General features: G+C 37.0%; 2 protein-coding genes across 3 annotated transcripts; one reads left to right on the top strand and one right to left on the bottom strand.

Moving 5' to 3' along the window:
• Window positions 1–808: 808 nt before the first annotated feature.
• Window positions 809–6314, bottom strand: lamp3 (lysosomal associated membrane protein 3). Its single transcript, XM_067596304.1, has 7 exons — window positions 6139–6314; window positions 4888–4989; window positions 3675–3757; window positions 3275–3400; window positions 2575–2647; window positions 2305–2475; window positions 809–1161 (listed from the first exon to the last, which is right to left on the bottom strand). The coding sequence occupies exons 1-7, from the start codon at window positions 6194–6196 to the stop codon at window positions 1022–1024; spliced, it is 753 nt and encodes a 250-aa protein (XP_067452405.1). The 5' UTR covers window positions 6197–6314; the 3' UTR covers window positions 809–1021.
• A 2399-nt stretch (window positions 6315–8713) lies between these two features.
• On the top strand, window positions 8714–16790 carry kng1 (kininogen 1). Of its 2 annotated transcripts, none has more exons than XM_067596308.1 (9): window positions 8714–8888; window positions 9056–9155; window positions 10517–10663; window positions 11559–11675; window positions 11962–12037; window positions 14391–14560; window positions 14667–14777; window positions 14880–14975; window positions 15543–16790. In XM_067596308.1, the coding sequence occupies exons 2-9, from the start codon at window positions 9090–9092 to the stop codon at window positions 15861–15863; spliced, it is 1104 nt and encodes a 367-aa protein (XP_067452409.1). In that variant the 5' UTR covers window positions 8714–8888; window positions 9056–9089; the 3' UTR covers window positions 15864–16790. The 2 variants fall into 2 exon arrangements, with proteins under 2 accessions (XP_067452409.1, XP_067452410.1); XM_067596309.1 differs by having other exon boundaries at window positions 8782–8888; window positions 9059–9155.
• Window positions 16791–16826: the final 36 nt, after the last annotated feature.

Raw genomic sequence — 16826 nt, 5'->3', positions numbered from 1 at the left:
ATTATGTATATATATGTATGCATATATATATGTATGCATATGTATATGTATGCATATATATATGTATGCATATATTATATTATTTTGTTGTGTGTATTTCTTATCTGTTTTATTGTTTCCTGCAATGCTGTAACATGCAAATTTCCCCTCTAAAGGATCAATAAAGTCTTATCCCATTTTATCTTAATCTTTACTTCGTATATTAAACATGAATGGGGAAATATAACTCAAAATACAATTATTTATTATTATAAGAAGACTGGTACAATATATGCAAGATACAATAAAGCTCCAGGATGTGGAAAGAATTCTGTTGGAAAAATATAGTTCATTACTGTCGAGACTAAAAGTAAAATTTCATCTACACAACAGACATGCTGGAGGATGTTTTCTGAGACAATACTGGGATGATGTATGGGTAGAGTTGCAAGCGATATTAGGTTATGAGTTACCAAAGACATGTGTGGTGTTATACTGCAAGAGTGCAATCACAAGAAAATAGCACAAAGAGGATTTTTTGATGGTTATGCGACACAACACCAAGTATGTGTACTTAATAAAAAACCTATTTCCGATTCTGATTTCAATTCATATCTCTGAGGCTTTATATTATAATAAATCACATTCTATTCTACATGTCTAGTTTTCAGCCCACTTCTCTTTTTATTAAATAACTGTTGAATATGGAACAAATCAGGATATTACAACAAACAGCAGATGACAAAAAGTATCACTGAAAGCAGAATGAAAGACAAATGAAATTCAGGTAGTAAGTAGTTACAAAGAGAATGTAAAATTTAAAAAAAATAAAAAGTTAAAGAAAGAATAGTCAGATAAATAAGTTCAACAATAGGCCTACTGTTTGCATTTACAGGCTGAATATTAGACATTAGGCTTGTATTAGATATCAGACGCAGCACTGGAGTAAAAAAAGTCAAATACAAGTTAAGTAGAGGAAATCTGAGAACTTTTTGTAACAGGAACTGAGTATGACGTATCTGCATCCAGGTTTACATCGGGTTCAGAACCTGTTGTAGCCTTGTCTGGGGCGGTCTCTGATGAACAAGTAGGTCAGCACAGCGATCAGGCAGATGGTCACCACTGTGGCCCCGATCATGATGGGAATGACCCTCTTGTCAAAATCAGCCCAACACTCCACCTCTGGAAAATAAGCGAAGAGGATTAAACATAAGTAAAGACCAGGGGTTTGAGTACAAAGACAAGGAGTTGGTGGAGGAAAAGATGTCATTAATTCACTCAGAATCTGAATCACTTTTGTGGCGTTATAAGTCTGTATTTGTAGCAATTTGTGCACATTCACACCAAGCATGTAAACCTCATAAACACTCCAGGTGGACTGTTCCAAGGAAGCTGCGGTGGATGGACAGGTAGGTTTACTGCTTGTCAACTCAATTTTGTGTGACATCATTCATGTTTGTGCAGAACTACACCAACAGATTTAGATTAAATGTACCATTCTGCAGCAGAATCACACTGGTATTAAACACAGTCCAATGGGGAAAATTATTACACCTTCAAAACCATGTCGCCTTCTCAAAAATCAAAAATGGGCAGCTCATAGTGTATCTAGACAGGCCTGTCTCATTAATCAATAAAAAGAGTCACAAACCAGCCTCTCCGTTTTATTTATTTTATCTTCCTGTTTCTGGCACAGATGTCTGATAGAAATAAAGACAATAAAACCTGATAGAAAGCACAGCTTGCAGCCAGCCTGTTCTAGACATGGAGATTCATCATGCATAGTTTTTGAAGGCCCCTTTTGTATTGCCTTAAAAATACACGAGAAGCTAATAGCAGAGAGTGGTAAGGATTTCACAAACTAAAGCTACCAATAAGGTTGTTCTATGCACAACTGCAAAGGATGGGAAACAGCCTTTTAATGTGTCTTTTAAAAAGCAAGATCAAAAAGTGATCCTGCTATAGAAAACAAGCTCAAAACCCACAGAGGTTCATATACTGTATGTGAAAATATATGTATTTCTATGCATGGAAAACCTTGTTAAACTGGCATTCATATTCATGTAACTGGTGTTTTTTTAACTCCAGAGAGGAAGCACATACAAGATTATTATGCTGAGCTGTGAAGGGATCAGAGAATCACATTTGTTTTGAATTCTCTGACCTAGCAGGATTCAGGCAACTTCAATTTGTCTGCGAGAACTGATTTACCTATAAGACCTCCTCCAGAAACATATTTATTAATGAGTTTCAGCAGCTTCTACAGATCATCAGACTTAAGCTGCCGTGTTATTTACCCCTGCAACAAATGATCAGCTTAGTCACCTTTTCCATACTGTTCTTTGGGCACACCGAAGGCTTGCATTTGCAGAGGGACCAGCCTGATCTTCAGGGCAGACGAGGTCATAAGTAGACTCTCAGATTTGCACTTGAAGCTCTTACCATCAGCTGCTCCAAACAACTTGACATTTGCCATTAAACCTGAGTAAGTCTTATCTGGGAGGAAGAAAATAAAAAGACAAGGACAAACATGTTATTGTTTCAAATCAGAAATAGAAGCTGTATGTTTTCTGTCCTCTCTCTGTCTGGTCTTACTGGCGCAGCCCTGGCAGACAGGCAGAGGAGACACGTAAGCAGTCAGCTTGCTGACGTAGACGAGACTCTTTTCCTGAGGACAAAAATATAGAAAAATGAAGTAGTGTCAGAAATCTGCACATTTTTAAACAAGTGAACAAACATGTCATCATTTGTTGTGGATATTTTGATCTCGATATGTACCTCATGGACTCACTGATGCTCTGTGCAAATGTATTATGTTCTTGGGTGAAATTAATATGGAAACTATATGTCTTGAATATTTGTTTGGTTTCCATAAAGAGCAAAAGAGAAATGTCACATTTTCTCTCGACATGGATGAAAATCTCTTTATGTGCTGATCTGAACAGTTAAAATGCTTTTCTTGGCAGTTTTGCAGACACATTTTAAAGTTAATTTCCTACTAGCGTTGGAAGAGCAACGTCTCATCTCTATTGTTTTCATAATGACTGAAATTTAGCACATTTCTGGGCCTCAAACTGTCCATGTGGCACTTTTGCACATCTGGACGTTTTGGTTTATGACAACAATTTTTTGTTCTCTGCACTAAACTGTAACTACAGTGTCGTTTTTCTACTAAACATTTGCTTCCACATTTTTTGTTTTGCATCCTCAAAATTAGATTAGATGTAAATAAAGAGAAAAACTGGCTTAACTCTGAATATGCATATGAAGTACGTTGTTTAATGTGTTGTTGTACCTTTCTGAAGGTGAACTGCAGACTGGAAGCGTTACCCGGCAGCGTGAGAGACAGAACAGCAGTGTCTTTGTCACATTTACCACTAGATATGACCCTGGAGGGCTCCAGGTTGAAATACCAGGTCTTCTGAATACACACAAGAGAGAAATATTACTTTATATCACTAGACAGTGTCACTTATAAATGTTTCTTCTCAATAGGTTTTTTAATTTTTGCAAAAATGTGACAGACAAGTGCTTTTAAAAAGCTGATTTTTACAGTTTGAACAGTGAAACAAAACCACACTGAGGCAAACATGCACAACAATATTCAAAAATGTACCCCGACAGATGCGCGCGCACACACACACACACACACACACACACACACACACAGTGCTGAGCCAGTCACAGCCTCTAACCTTCTTCTCGAGGACAATGTATTCTGCTCCCATGGTGGCTTTGATGCAGGGGTTCCCTTTATTGTCTTTTATCATGTAGGTCCCTGCAAACAAAAGATACACACACACAGACATACACAGACACACACATCCCACTCAAATATCAAATGTAATGTAAGTTTTACATTCTACACATTGTCTCCTCTAGATATATGTATATTTTTGCTCCTTCGATCCTTTATAAGCTGCTATTATTCCCTTTGAGTATTGTGGCAAAGTTAAGATCTTGTTTTCGCAGCCAACTAATTGCTTCCTTTCTCACTGTTTACGTCTAAAAACACAACTGTAAACTGTGTCGAATGCACCTTGAAATGCAAGTAAACCAAATGTGCTAGAATATATTATACTGTTACTGCAAGTGGTCGCTGCCTCACTGATGTTCTCTCGAGTTACAGTAAATATACGCAGATCTAAATATTTGATGGTTGATATTTTACAGTTGTTGTACTGCTGAGATAATTCATATGTCAAACTGTATAATTGTTTGTAGATGATAGGTGATATGACATTCATTATTAATTAAAGTTAAGCTTAATAATGACAACAATTACATAGATGGTCATTGTATTAATATCTCAGCTCATATTTACAGTAGAAACACAAATTTTGAAATTATCAGTAATGTACACTGATCATCTGTATACAATCTTATGACAAGATTGTCCAAACATATAGATCCATATAGTTTGATTTATAACAACATTAAAAGGATCCCTGCCACTCTTAATCTATTCTTACCATAACTGATTGAATACAGTTTAAGTTTATATACTTAAACTCTTACCATAATGATGCCTTTTATATGAGATATAAACTTCATGTAAGTTCCTGAGAGTCCAATTCACTCCGATTGCATCTCAGACATTAAACTACACAGTTTGACTTATTTCAAATCTCACAGACTCATTATGTGCTGATCAAACGTTCCCAAAAGTTTTGATATGCTGACACAGCCAACTATCTCCAAAGTGCTAAAAAAAAAATCAGTCCAATCAGCATGACGGCTGACAGCAACCAGAAGCATTTTCTTCATATTTATGTTTATCTATTTCATCTCTTGAATAAAACTTTAGTGCAGCTTGTCCTGATTCCACCACTACTCCAGCAAACATCCTTTCTACAACAGATGGCTTCATTATATAAGTTTGTAAGACATGAAGGGGATCTTTTATACCTGTGGGAGGAGTGGTTTCAGAGGGCCGCAGGACTGGCGGCTGGTAGATCTGAGCCTCAGAGTGGAGCTCAGAGCGGGAAGCAGCCTGGGCGGAGCCGTCACCTGATGGAGGAAGAAACCTATCACTCTTATTGTCTATTTATTATCTGTTACAAATTGTTATATAAAAACTTCAAGATCCATAAAACATTCCAACTGGCGATGCTTTGGCAGTTCTTAGGCTGGATCTAGAGAGTGTTTCACATGAACCACCAGACTGGATTTGGTGGGAAACAAAGCAGGAAAAGGCTTCTGTTCATCCGACACATATACAACCAAAGCTTTGAGATGATCTTGTGATGGCAAATGATGCTAAAAGTGTAAAGCAGATAGAAAAAACAAATCCAACATTTTGTCCTCTTCTTTGTCCCCAAAAAAGAAACACATCAACTAATGAAATTCTTTCATTTTTGCAACAAAACACAAGTGAAACATTATATTTAGTAAGACAAAAGCAAAAGTAACACCCAGAACCAACCACAGTATTTGTTTAGAATAATACACACAATATTAAACATTGACAGTGTTCTGTTGAAGCCTTCACACCTTTTAACACAAATGTCTTCTCTTTAATGACCCCTGTTTCCAAGATATTTGAAAATAAATGGATGTAGGTAAACAAAAGTAAAGACATTGCATTGACATTTATCTTGCAAAAGAGTTTTGGTCATTTTAAAATCATCTTCACACGTCCTCTGTTTACTTAAACCACAGAGCACGAAAGGAAGAGAGTGTGGGACCACCAAAGGTGTCAGTAAACCAACGATCTTCATGTAGGAGAGGAAACCACCGACAGCAAACCTAATTTAACAGCTCAGACACGCAGACAGCTACTTAAGGGAAATATGACTCTTTAAAGAGACGGTAAATCAATATAACGGCAATATGAACACTATCATTTAATTTCACACATTTAAAAACAAATAAATCATCAGAAATGTCCCTCTGACCACTATTGAACTGACAAAAACTCAACATATGTGTCATTATATGTCATATCATATGTACGGTTCACCATTTTTAACATTTTCATGAGCTTCATTTGAAAAGCTGTCTTATGTTACCACATTGTGATTCATTTTTGGGATAAAAATGCAATAAAACTGGTGGGTAAGAGTGTGAAAGCCTCCTTCCATTACTCCATAAGGGGCAGCCTGTCATGAGAGTCCAACATCTGAGGGTGAAATTAGATTTGAATCTTATCAAACTTACCTGGAAACATGGCGGCCAGGAAGAAAAGACACCATCCACCTGCGTAACCCCTCATCATTATGGTTAGAAAAGAATCAAATCACACAATATGATAAAACAATGCCACTAGATTAGAAACACAGTGGAGATGCTGCAGCTGTGGTCTGACATGTAAATGTGAAACTGTGTTGATGTACTAAACACTTAAATGACTTGTGCAGAGGAAGTGAAGTGTCAGAGGAGGAGGTGGGACAGAGACCGCTGACACCTCTGATGGTGAACTGATGTCAGTCATACAACCCGAAACTATGATGTGTCAGCTGTGAAAACAGTTGCTGGAACTCAGTGTGCTTAATGAGTGGGTACAGTGGGTAAAGTTTGCTGAATCAAAAGTAATAACAGCAAAGAAAAACAGGTTCATATGTTCATTTTATGGTAAAGTTAAAGTACTAATGCAAGCAAAAATCCATAATATATTAAATATTGTGTAAGGTTTTCTTACAGGAAGGAATCAGATAGCAGTGCCAAATAAAAAAAGATTAACAGGAAAACCCACCAAAGTCAAAAACCACATAAAGTGGGTGGTTTCTTTCAGATCGGGGACGGGTTGATGGTTTGTTTTAACCCTCTTAGAGCTGGAGATGTGTGACTTTCAGGACAACTCCACTGGTGTTAAATAACTTGTCGATCACAAGAAAAGTAAAGTTGAAATGATGTAAATGTTCTGAAACTCCAATTAACCTAAAAATGCCCTCCATATATGTTTCAAGATATAAAAAATACTCTGCTTTTAATGATAATCTGTATCTAGCATGGTTTTTCCACACAAAAAAAGTTAATTTGCCTCATATTCCTCTCTTATTGAAAAATCAGAAATAAACAATAAGAATAAATATTTTTCATTTCCAAAGTTTAACTGCTGGACACAAGATGTCTCCTGCTGCCAGTATCTAGATGGGCCTTTAAAATACACAAAATTCATCAATCAAATACACACAAAACAATGATGAAATAAAAAATACTATAAAAAACTCAGTGACAAGCACCAGCTCATTCCTGACCACATGACTGATCCTTCTTTATAAAAACGGTTTGAATTTCAGCTTAAAATGATCTCACATATGACTCTAATTTCCTTCCATATGAGTCATCTATTTTGAGCTCTGTGGGAGTACAAGTGTAATAGTTCATGTGGTTTACAAAGTGGTGGTGGTTCTGAACTTCTTGGCTTGTAAAGCCTTAAAATGGAGATGTGTCTACACGACTTGTGACCTTTTATCATCAGTTGCATTTATATGTTTGTTACCAGTTTAACAAGAGTAATAACTTGTACATGTTACATTTTAAATATTGGTTAGAGTCCTGAGGAAGTGAAATTATACAGTAATTCACAAGATAAAAAGCGAAGGTGAGAGGAAAGTTTTTAAAAATAAGTCATCTTTTTTATTTGCCAGCTTGTTTTTTTTTTCACTTGCGACCCCTGGTGGGTGTCAATCCCAGGTTGGGAACCAGTGGTTGATGTGATTTAAAGCCAGTTATTTTTTCGATTAATGGTTTAGTCAATAAAACATCAGGAAACAGTGAAAAATGGCCATCAGAGTTTTACTAGAGCCAAATATGATGTCACTAATTGTGTTGTTTAGTCTGATCAACAGTCCAAAAACCAAAGATATTCAGTTTCCTATAATGTAATCTCACATTTGAGAAGCTGGAACCAGGGGATGTTTGGAATTTTTTGCTTGAAAATTGACTTAAATGACTAATTGAATATCAAAATAGTTGCAGACTAATCGATTAATCATTGCAGCTCTGCAGGGGATTTATATTTGTAGCTGTGATGTCGATCAGCACATTGTTTCATTACGTATAAATAACCACAAGAGGGCAGAATTATGGTTTTAAAAACCTGCTAATGTCTAGATTTTTACACAATCACAATTTTTATTCATAGTCTCCACAAAATATGCCACTGTAAGGACCAACGTACTGTATTGATCATACAGACCTATACATGATGACACCAAAATAGTTCCTCAAGTGTAACAGAGCCAATTATCTATGAGGGACACGTGGAAGATTTTGGTTGGTTTACATCAGTTGACAGGTTAAATGCACTTGGTAAACTCTTGTAATTTGCACAAATGCAAAGCAAACACACAATCTGTATGATACATCAACAGTATGTGAAGTCTAACATCCGAGCACATTTCACAGAGGAGCAGTGGAGAAATCAAAGTGGTATAAAGGTCGACAGGGACAAAGTACCAGTTAAAATACACAAAACACACCACCGAGTACACACACACGCACACACACACAAAACGGCCCCTTAAATAATGACAATTTTTTGTTGCTATAAAGTCACATCAATCCAGTCTACTGTGGTTGAATTTAAAGTAGTGTTTTTTCCATGTTCAGGTATGTTGGCTCCTCCAAAATCATTAATACTGGAAGTTAGCACATTTCTTTACATGCTCTCTCTCTCTGACTGCTGTATTGACCCAACAGGTAGGAGGGCAAACAAATGAGCAAACATTTACTTTTCTTTCACCCACTGATCATAACTGTGTGTGTGTGTGTGTGTGTGTGTGTCCTCTCTGCCCTCCTGTCCTCTGTGTATGTGTCTATCAGTGTGTCATCATTATTCGCAGGATTCCCGCCCACAGTTTCAGGAGAAATTCATTCTGTCGTCTATCCCTTTGCGGAGAGGAGTCAAGTTTTCCCTCTTCAAGCCCAGCAGGATCGACAGAAGGCCTCCATATTCAGAAACTGTAAGCACCACTTGCTCTTTTTTTTTTTTTATATACTTTTTTCCTATTTTTTGGAGAGCTTCAAATAAGATGTTTGCAACATTGATTTACTGCCAGGCTTAGGAGGTTTCCATCTGTACATGACATGCACTAACATTTCTTAAATATCACTCCTTCATGTCTCGTAGCAGAGCGGAGCCGAACATCCATCAGGATCAGACGATGAGGAGTGGAGTCGGCTTATATGTGCTGGGCTTGCTGTGCCTCTACAGCTCAGTTTTGGGGCAGGTAAGGAGAAAAGAATCTGTAATTACAATTTTTAGTTGCTTTTCTGGTATTAAACCTTGATTACACTGCAAGACCAGATGAACTATTAGGCTGCAAAGAGATGACAGCAGTAGAAGAAATATTCAATACTGCAGAACAAATTTAAGTCCTGCATGCAAATCTTTATTAAATTTATAGCAAAAACTAAAAGTACAAAGTAAAATTACTCAATCTGCAGATTTGAATGTATTACATAATTAAATACATTACGTAATTGGATATTATTATTGATTCAGTATTATGTAAATAGCATTTTAAAGGTGCAGTTTCTTGGAGTGGAGCTAACTGCTTAACTGCTACTAAAAAGTCCAATATTATTCCAAGGAAAATATTGATTTTGTTTTGTTTGTTATACTCTAGCTGATAAAAAAAGTCCAGTTTTCTGAAATGTAAGTGCAGTAGAAGTACGAAGTAGCACAAAATGGAAATACTTGTACTTAAGTGTAAGACTTGAGTAAATGTAACAAGTTACTTTTCATCTCTGGATTATAAACATGATTTATCTGACAGCTACAGATTTGAGTAATTAAATGTCACTTTATAAAATAAAAACTGACTCTGGAACTGACTTCTATTCAATCAAAGTGCAGCGTTCTTTGGTTCTGTTTTACCTCACCAGTGGTAAAAGAAGTAAAAGTAGCTATACTGTACAATAAAAATACTATATTATAAATAAAAGTCCTGCATGCAAGAAAGAAAAAAAGACATTACAAGTATTGAAAGTATAAGTTCTTGTTATGCAACTCTCACATTATTGAGTTTTTATTAACATGTAAGAGGCATGTTGATGTAACTTTTCAACAGTTTAATCTGTGTCAGTGCATCATATTTCATAAGATAATCATATTTTGTGTGTAAAATTTCATATGTAAAAAGCTATGGCTGTCAAGTACATGTAGTGGTGTAAAAACTACAATATTTTCAGATGAAATTTAGTGTAGTAGATATACCGTGCAGTGCATATATTATAGTATTAAATTGCAGAAAATGGAAATAAACAAGGAGAGTACCACAAAACTGTACAAACATACAGCCCTTGAGTAAATCTACATGGTTACGTTCCACCGCTGCTTGTAACAGTTTGTATGAGCTGTTAGCAGTATGACTAAGTGTGAGTGTGTCTAATTAAAAGAAAAGGTAAGACTATCAGTATTTCACCAGAAAAAAGCAAAGACTGGAGAAAAGTCAAACCTAATTTTGTGTTCTTCTTCAGATTCCACTTCAGATTTATCTTGTGACTACTTCAGTAGGTCCAAAGATTAGGAGCTGCTTTATTAGTTCTTGGAAGTTGTAATGATTTCGTCATTATTCTCCTTTTCCAGGAGACAGTGGAGGTCCGGCCGGGCATCCTCATCTTCTGTGATGACCCAGCTGTGCAGAAGGCTGTGACCAGCGCTGTGCACAAGTTCAATGAGAGGCTCACTACCGGACACAAGCTGGCCTTCTATCAGATACTATCAGCCAGCAAGGTACGGCGGCTGCAAAAAGGATGTGGCTTTGTGCCCAGAATTTTATGACATGTAATTTCCGTTATTATCTGAGAAGGTGTTAAAGGGAAAACATTACAAAGTATTGCTAATATTCCAGCAGTATAGATTATAAAATTGCAGAGAATGGCTGTTGGCTGCAAGATTTTCTTTAAACTATTGTAGTTTTTATTGGTGAACGGTTGCTTCTACAGTGTTGCATTATTGTTTTACCTGTATTTCATTGCTGTAGCTGTCAAACGACTCCATATAAAGCCACTGTCATACATATAAAAATGGGAATGTAATATATAGTAAAAGCACAGACAAACTTAGTGAGGATACAGTATATGAGGAACTATTATCTGTCACTCAAACTGTCACTACAAATTTTGCAGAAAAATCCTTTTCTTACTAATTATTTCTGTCTTGTTGTTTTTAACTACAGGAATGCATAACATTTTATGAGCTTATTGCATGTTTTGCATGTTAATCTGAGCAATATTTGTAGCCTCCTGTCAGATAAATGTTTATAAAATAAATGGAATGTAGTAAAAAAAAAAAAAAACATGAAATTGATGTAAAGTAGCCATACTTCAAAGTTATTTTTACATGTGCAAATCGATCTTAGTTTATAGAATTAAAAACAACATTTTTGCAGTGTTGTGGAAAATATTCTGATGTGAACTGATCTAATGGACAAAATCCACACAGTGCTGAAACCGGAGAGTGATGATGAAACAAAAGGGAATTGAAGCTGTGGGACGATTAGCAAGAAATTCTAGGAAATTATGCTGAAACACTTTGACCCCTGGTACATACTGATTATGTGTGTGTGTATGTGTGTGTGTGTGTGTGTGTGTGTGTGTGTGTGTGTGTGTTTTGTGTCCCTCTCCAGTCAGAGAACAGCTCAGGTTCTGTGTACTCACTGAAGTTCACCAGCAGGAGGAGTGATTGTCAAGTAAGCAGCAAGAAACCCTGGACAGACTGCGACTATCTGCCTATAGGACGCAAGGTAATGACAATGAGATGAGAAAGAGTTGCTGATATTCTTGTTCTTGACAAATCTCAATTTAGAAGTGAAAAAAACAGTCCTCCATTTATTTCTGTGGAGGTTAAATTAAAATAAACTGTACTAAGCTGCAGATTCAATGTGACACCTGATTATTTGGAGCAATCGGAGCAGAGAGTATTGTTTGCAGTTGGAATCAGTAAATAATGTAAATATTTGGATTATACAATCATATTGACTGTTATTAGCACCAATCATAATCATATCATCTATCCTGTTGTTCTTGCAGAAGCCCCTTTCATGCAATGCCACAGTCTACATGACAGACACAGAAACAGACACTGAACAGGTGGATTGCCTGCTAGGTGAGTAAATAAATGATCTCACATGGATCCGGGAGATTAAACTTTTGCATAACATTATTGATTTCACAGTTATGACACAAAGTAAAAACCAGCAGAATAAGCTTCCAGTGCAGTGAGACATTTTTACTTAAATATACAATGTGTGATCAATTCACATCGCCTCATTTTTTTGTAGTGTGGAATAATCTGGGACACTCAAAGGAGAAGTGGTTTTATTTTGCCAGAAATTTAAAGTGAGGTATTTTTTTCAAAATGGTCTCAATAAACAAGATTTTTTTAACTTTTCCAGGACCTCATTTGAGTCGTTAATTACAGTACCAGTGGCTCATCACCAGGACATTTCCAGTCCCGTCTCTGCCAGTAAAATAAAAAAAAACTTCACCGAGCAAGACATAGACAAAGATTTCCAGATCGTCCAATTGATATAGTCCACCACGGCAGATGTTAATCACGGGAAAAAATACAGAATTTCTCATTAAGAAAACAGTGAGTCATAGAGGAAAATGTGTGCTGGTCAGCACAGAGGATACAAAGAGGGCTGATTGGGTAATATATCAACACTATCTGTAGATAAAGAAAGCATAATATTAACTTATCTCGCCATAAAAGGCAGCGACTTAGTCTAGACTTTACTCTGTTTACCTAATCAGCCCACAGTTGACCTCCAAAATATTCCCCAAAATATTTTGCAGCTTTTCATGACTCAGGTTGAAATAGTCCTCTTCATAATAAAGTAATATCTGTGTGCTTCAGTGAGGTCTGGCCTTGAACAAATTACCTTTAAGGAATATTAAAATAGATTATGTAAACAAGCTGGATACATCATCAGCACCTACTTTAAAAATATGACATGAATCTGGTCTTAAATCAGTCTTAAATCTTTTGATTGATGAATATTTTATGTAGCTACAGACTATAACTATTACAACATGCAATAACATCAATTATCACATCTACGCAGATGATACCTAACATTACATTTCAGTCGTGGCTGCTGACCTTGACACTTTCAACTCAACCTGTTTGTCTGTAAATTAATTATTAGATAAGCTCTCCAAAGCTAAATGAAGGTGTAGTGACAGCTTCTTTTACCTACATTAAGTCGAGGGCAGCTGGACTTGCATTAGATTCTTGAAGACGTCTCGCCTCTGATCCAAAATTTTTCTATAGTTCTGACTGATCAGGAGTCCGAGGCAGTTACCTGCGTGTGTACCTGTGTGGGGTCTTTACATCTCGTTAGTTAACCCAGGTGTCATGTGAGAGTCATCAGAGTCACATGAGTCAATGTGTGAATGGGTGTTAAAAAAGATTTGGTTTTCACGTAGGTAATTTTGGACAATACTTTCCTGACCCAAATCACCTAAAAAGAACAAAACCAACAATGAATTAATGTAACTGAAATGTTTGACCAGTGCAGAGAAAACATATTGTATTCCTCTGTGCCATAGAGCTCCATTATTATGCAAAAACTATTAAAAACAGCTACAATATGTAGTTTATTTTGAGTCAATTCCATACATGCATTTTAATTTGCAGCTGAAAATAGTCCCCAGCTAATAGACTATTTACTCCTATTTGACTACCATTTGCTAAAAACTACAGTGCCCAGCTGTTTTAAAAAAATATGAAACAATCTATTCATAAGCTGTTTTTCAAAGATTTATATCTTCAGAAGGAACTAATGCGCTCGGGGGGGCTGGGAGCTAAAGACAGAGAGATGAACAAACACATCGTTAGCTTTTTATGTGATTTGTTGACAATGAGAAAAATATACTATAACTTGTATTATAACTTGATGTTATAACATTTGTTTTAATGAGATACATTCAGTTTGTGAAATAATGAGAGCGTTTTGTGATATAACTACTATGAATATTTTTCGTGATGGATGCAGCATTATGCTGCCGTAGCTTTGACCTCTTTTTTTTTTTTAACCTGTATTTATTCAGGGGAGTTTCTCTTAGAGCAATGCTCTCTTTATCAGGAACACCCTGATCAAATTCACACAGTTACACATTCACACCTGGAAGCTGCCCAGTACAACCACAGTCTGATCTGCCATCCACTGGACAGCTCAATTGGAGCTCAGTTGGGGTTAAGGGCCTTGCTCAAGGGCATCTCAGTGGTGGTAATGAGGGAGGGGCAGGCGCTGTTTCTTCTTCCCCACCCAGATTTATCCTGCCCGTCCGGGTGATTGAACTGGCGATCCTCTGCTCACTTCCCCATTTATTCATATTATCAAACATTTATATGGGAAGCTTTATTAATTTAAGCTAATCAGTATTCCAGCTACAAAGTTAATAGTTAATCTCTACTTCATTCTTTCCTTTTCACGATATATTTCCTCCTCCAGATGATTACATCTTCCCGGAGAAAGCTTCCTGTTTGGGCTGCCCCGAGGATATTGATACGAACTCAGAGGACATTAAGGTTCCTCTTTCCGCCTCCATCTCCAAGTATAACTCCATCTCTGAGTCTACACACCTGTTCACCCTGCACAGTATCGGCCAAGCCACCAGACAGGTAGAGACTGGGTGCAATGGTGGGCAATGACGTGGGAAGAATGTCAGGTGAAGATAATGTGTACTATTTTTCCTACCATACTGTGTGTGTGTGTGTATCCGTGCAGGTGGTTGCAGGTTTCAGATTCAAGCTGAGATTTGATGTGAAGAAGACCACCTGCGCCAAGTCTGAACACAAAGACCTCAACGAGCTGTGTGTCCCTGATGAAGAGAATGCGGTAAACATGGATACCGAACCTGCATCATCACTGATATGATGTGATGTCTTCCAGGCTTATTTGACCTGACGTATCTCCCTCTATGTATTTATGTGTGTGCAGGAGTTCTTTAACTGTAACTCTACAGTGGATGTAGCACCATGGAGACTTGAGGCCCCAGATGCCGAGTTACAGTGTGAACAAGGTGCACTGTCTACGGTAAGAATTTAGCCACTTTTATATGAACTTACTGGAGGAATTCATTGTTTTTTTTTGGCCACTTGGGGTCAGAAAAGTTCAACAACCTGATGACAAACCCACAGCTCTGATATAGGATTGCTTTAAAACAAATTTATTAGCAAATAATTCCCTATCCACACAACCACTAGACACAAACCAACATTAGAATTAATTTGGAGTTGTGTTCTTGACAAATTTAAGCCTTTCACTTTAATTTTAATTTTCTTCTCCACCAACTGTTCAGAAGAATATTCAGTTCTTGCGTCAAATTCACCAGCCTGTCATTAAGTTTTGTGTCTTGGTTCAATTTGAAATAAATCTATTTTGAATTACATAAACTTTAACTTTTTCACTGCATTTTGAACTATTTTGAGAGCTTATGAATTAGACAGTAATAGTGACAGTGCTAAAGGCTTTGCCAAACTTTCACCCTAAAATGATTATTCAGTTAGAAAATGTTCCATGTGAGCAATTCAGAAGAAGTCTATGGCAGTGATGAAGGTATAAATCCACCTATTCATCCACATATTGTATTCTTTTCTTCAGATATTAACCAGGCGCCGTCCTCCCGGCTGGTCTCCGCTCAGGAACGTTATTTTCGACCATCCCGCTACTGGTCCATCTCAACCCTTACCACCCCCCGTCAAGGTCTCAACCAAGGAGGAATCATCTGAGGAAGACACGTCAGCCTCCAAAGCTTCAAAAGCTGTGAATGACGACCCCTTCCATTGCCCATCCAAGCCCTGGAAACCCTTCAACCCAGTCCACACTGGTGCAGCTCCCACGAAGGCTACCGCAGAGTTGGCTTCCCCCAAGCCCTCAGTAGAAGGGGCCCTCAGTGATACAGACCTGGTGGGACAAAAATAAAAAACAACAGTTATATTCAAAAAATAATCTCACTCGTCACGCTGTCCCAACAGTTTTCCTTGCTGTTGTTTTGTAGACTAGTCTCCCATTGCAGGGATTTTTCTGCGGGCACATCTGCAGGGATATTGTGCAGAATTAAAGCTACGAAAGCAGAAGGGTTTTGGTAATGAAATTAGCAGTTTTCAAAGGGGGGAAAGAAAGTAGGCAAACCATTTTGAGGCCCTGTAAACTCCTCAGAAAACACTATGGAAAAAGGACTAAATGAAGCCAGAGCTGAATATTAACTGCTATATTGTTATTGTATTAATTTTATTAATTTTTTTGCAAGTTTAGCAGGAAGAAGTATTGCCAGTTTGATAATTCTTTTGAATAAATTAAGGCAATGAGAGATGACAAGCACTGGGTTTACATTGGAAAACTTCTCAAAGGGAAAATAAAATAAAAAGTTGATCTGTGCTGATTTTAATGTGTGAATATAAATGAATGCTTTTTTTTTTACAGTAGAAAATGTGGTGTAATTACTTACTTCCACATGGACAGACAGTATTCAGCTGTTTGATCAGAGGATACAAAGTTCACACCGTGTTTTTCTCCTAACACAGTATCCCGTGACTAGCCGTTACAAACTCACAGCACTTTTCAATTGTCTCAAATTATCTTTCCGGTCTGTTAATATCGTATTTTAAAAGGAATAAACATTCAAATTCACTTTTCTGTTAGCTTGAAATCAATCTAGTGCAAGAAAAATGAATGGAAAATGAATTAATTCCTTGTATTACCCCCTTCAGTAATCAAAACTTTAACAAAAAGTGGTAACCTTGAGAATAAAACTTAAGAATTTAACTCATTACAGTTGGATGTACTAGACAAAAACTCACTGAATACTTGCATAATGCATTTCACTCTTCCAATAAAATATTTAAGAGACCTGTTGTACTGTCAAACTGCAGTCCGTTAGTGCGG

The sequence above is a fragment of the Thunnus thynnus genome, chromosome 8, assembly GCF_963924715.1.
Source record: "Thunnus thynnus chromosome 8, fThuThy2.1, whole genome shotgun sequence".
In the NCBI taxonomy this organism is placed as follows: Eukaryota; Metazoa; Chordata; class Actinopteri; order Scombriformes; family Scombridae; genus Thunnus; species Thunnus thynnus.
Note: the sequence above shows the minus strand (reverse complement) of the source record. Positions and strands in the feature narration are given on the sequence as shown.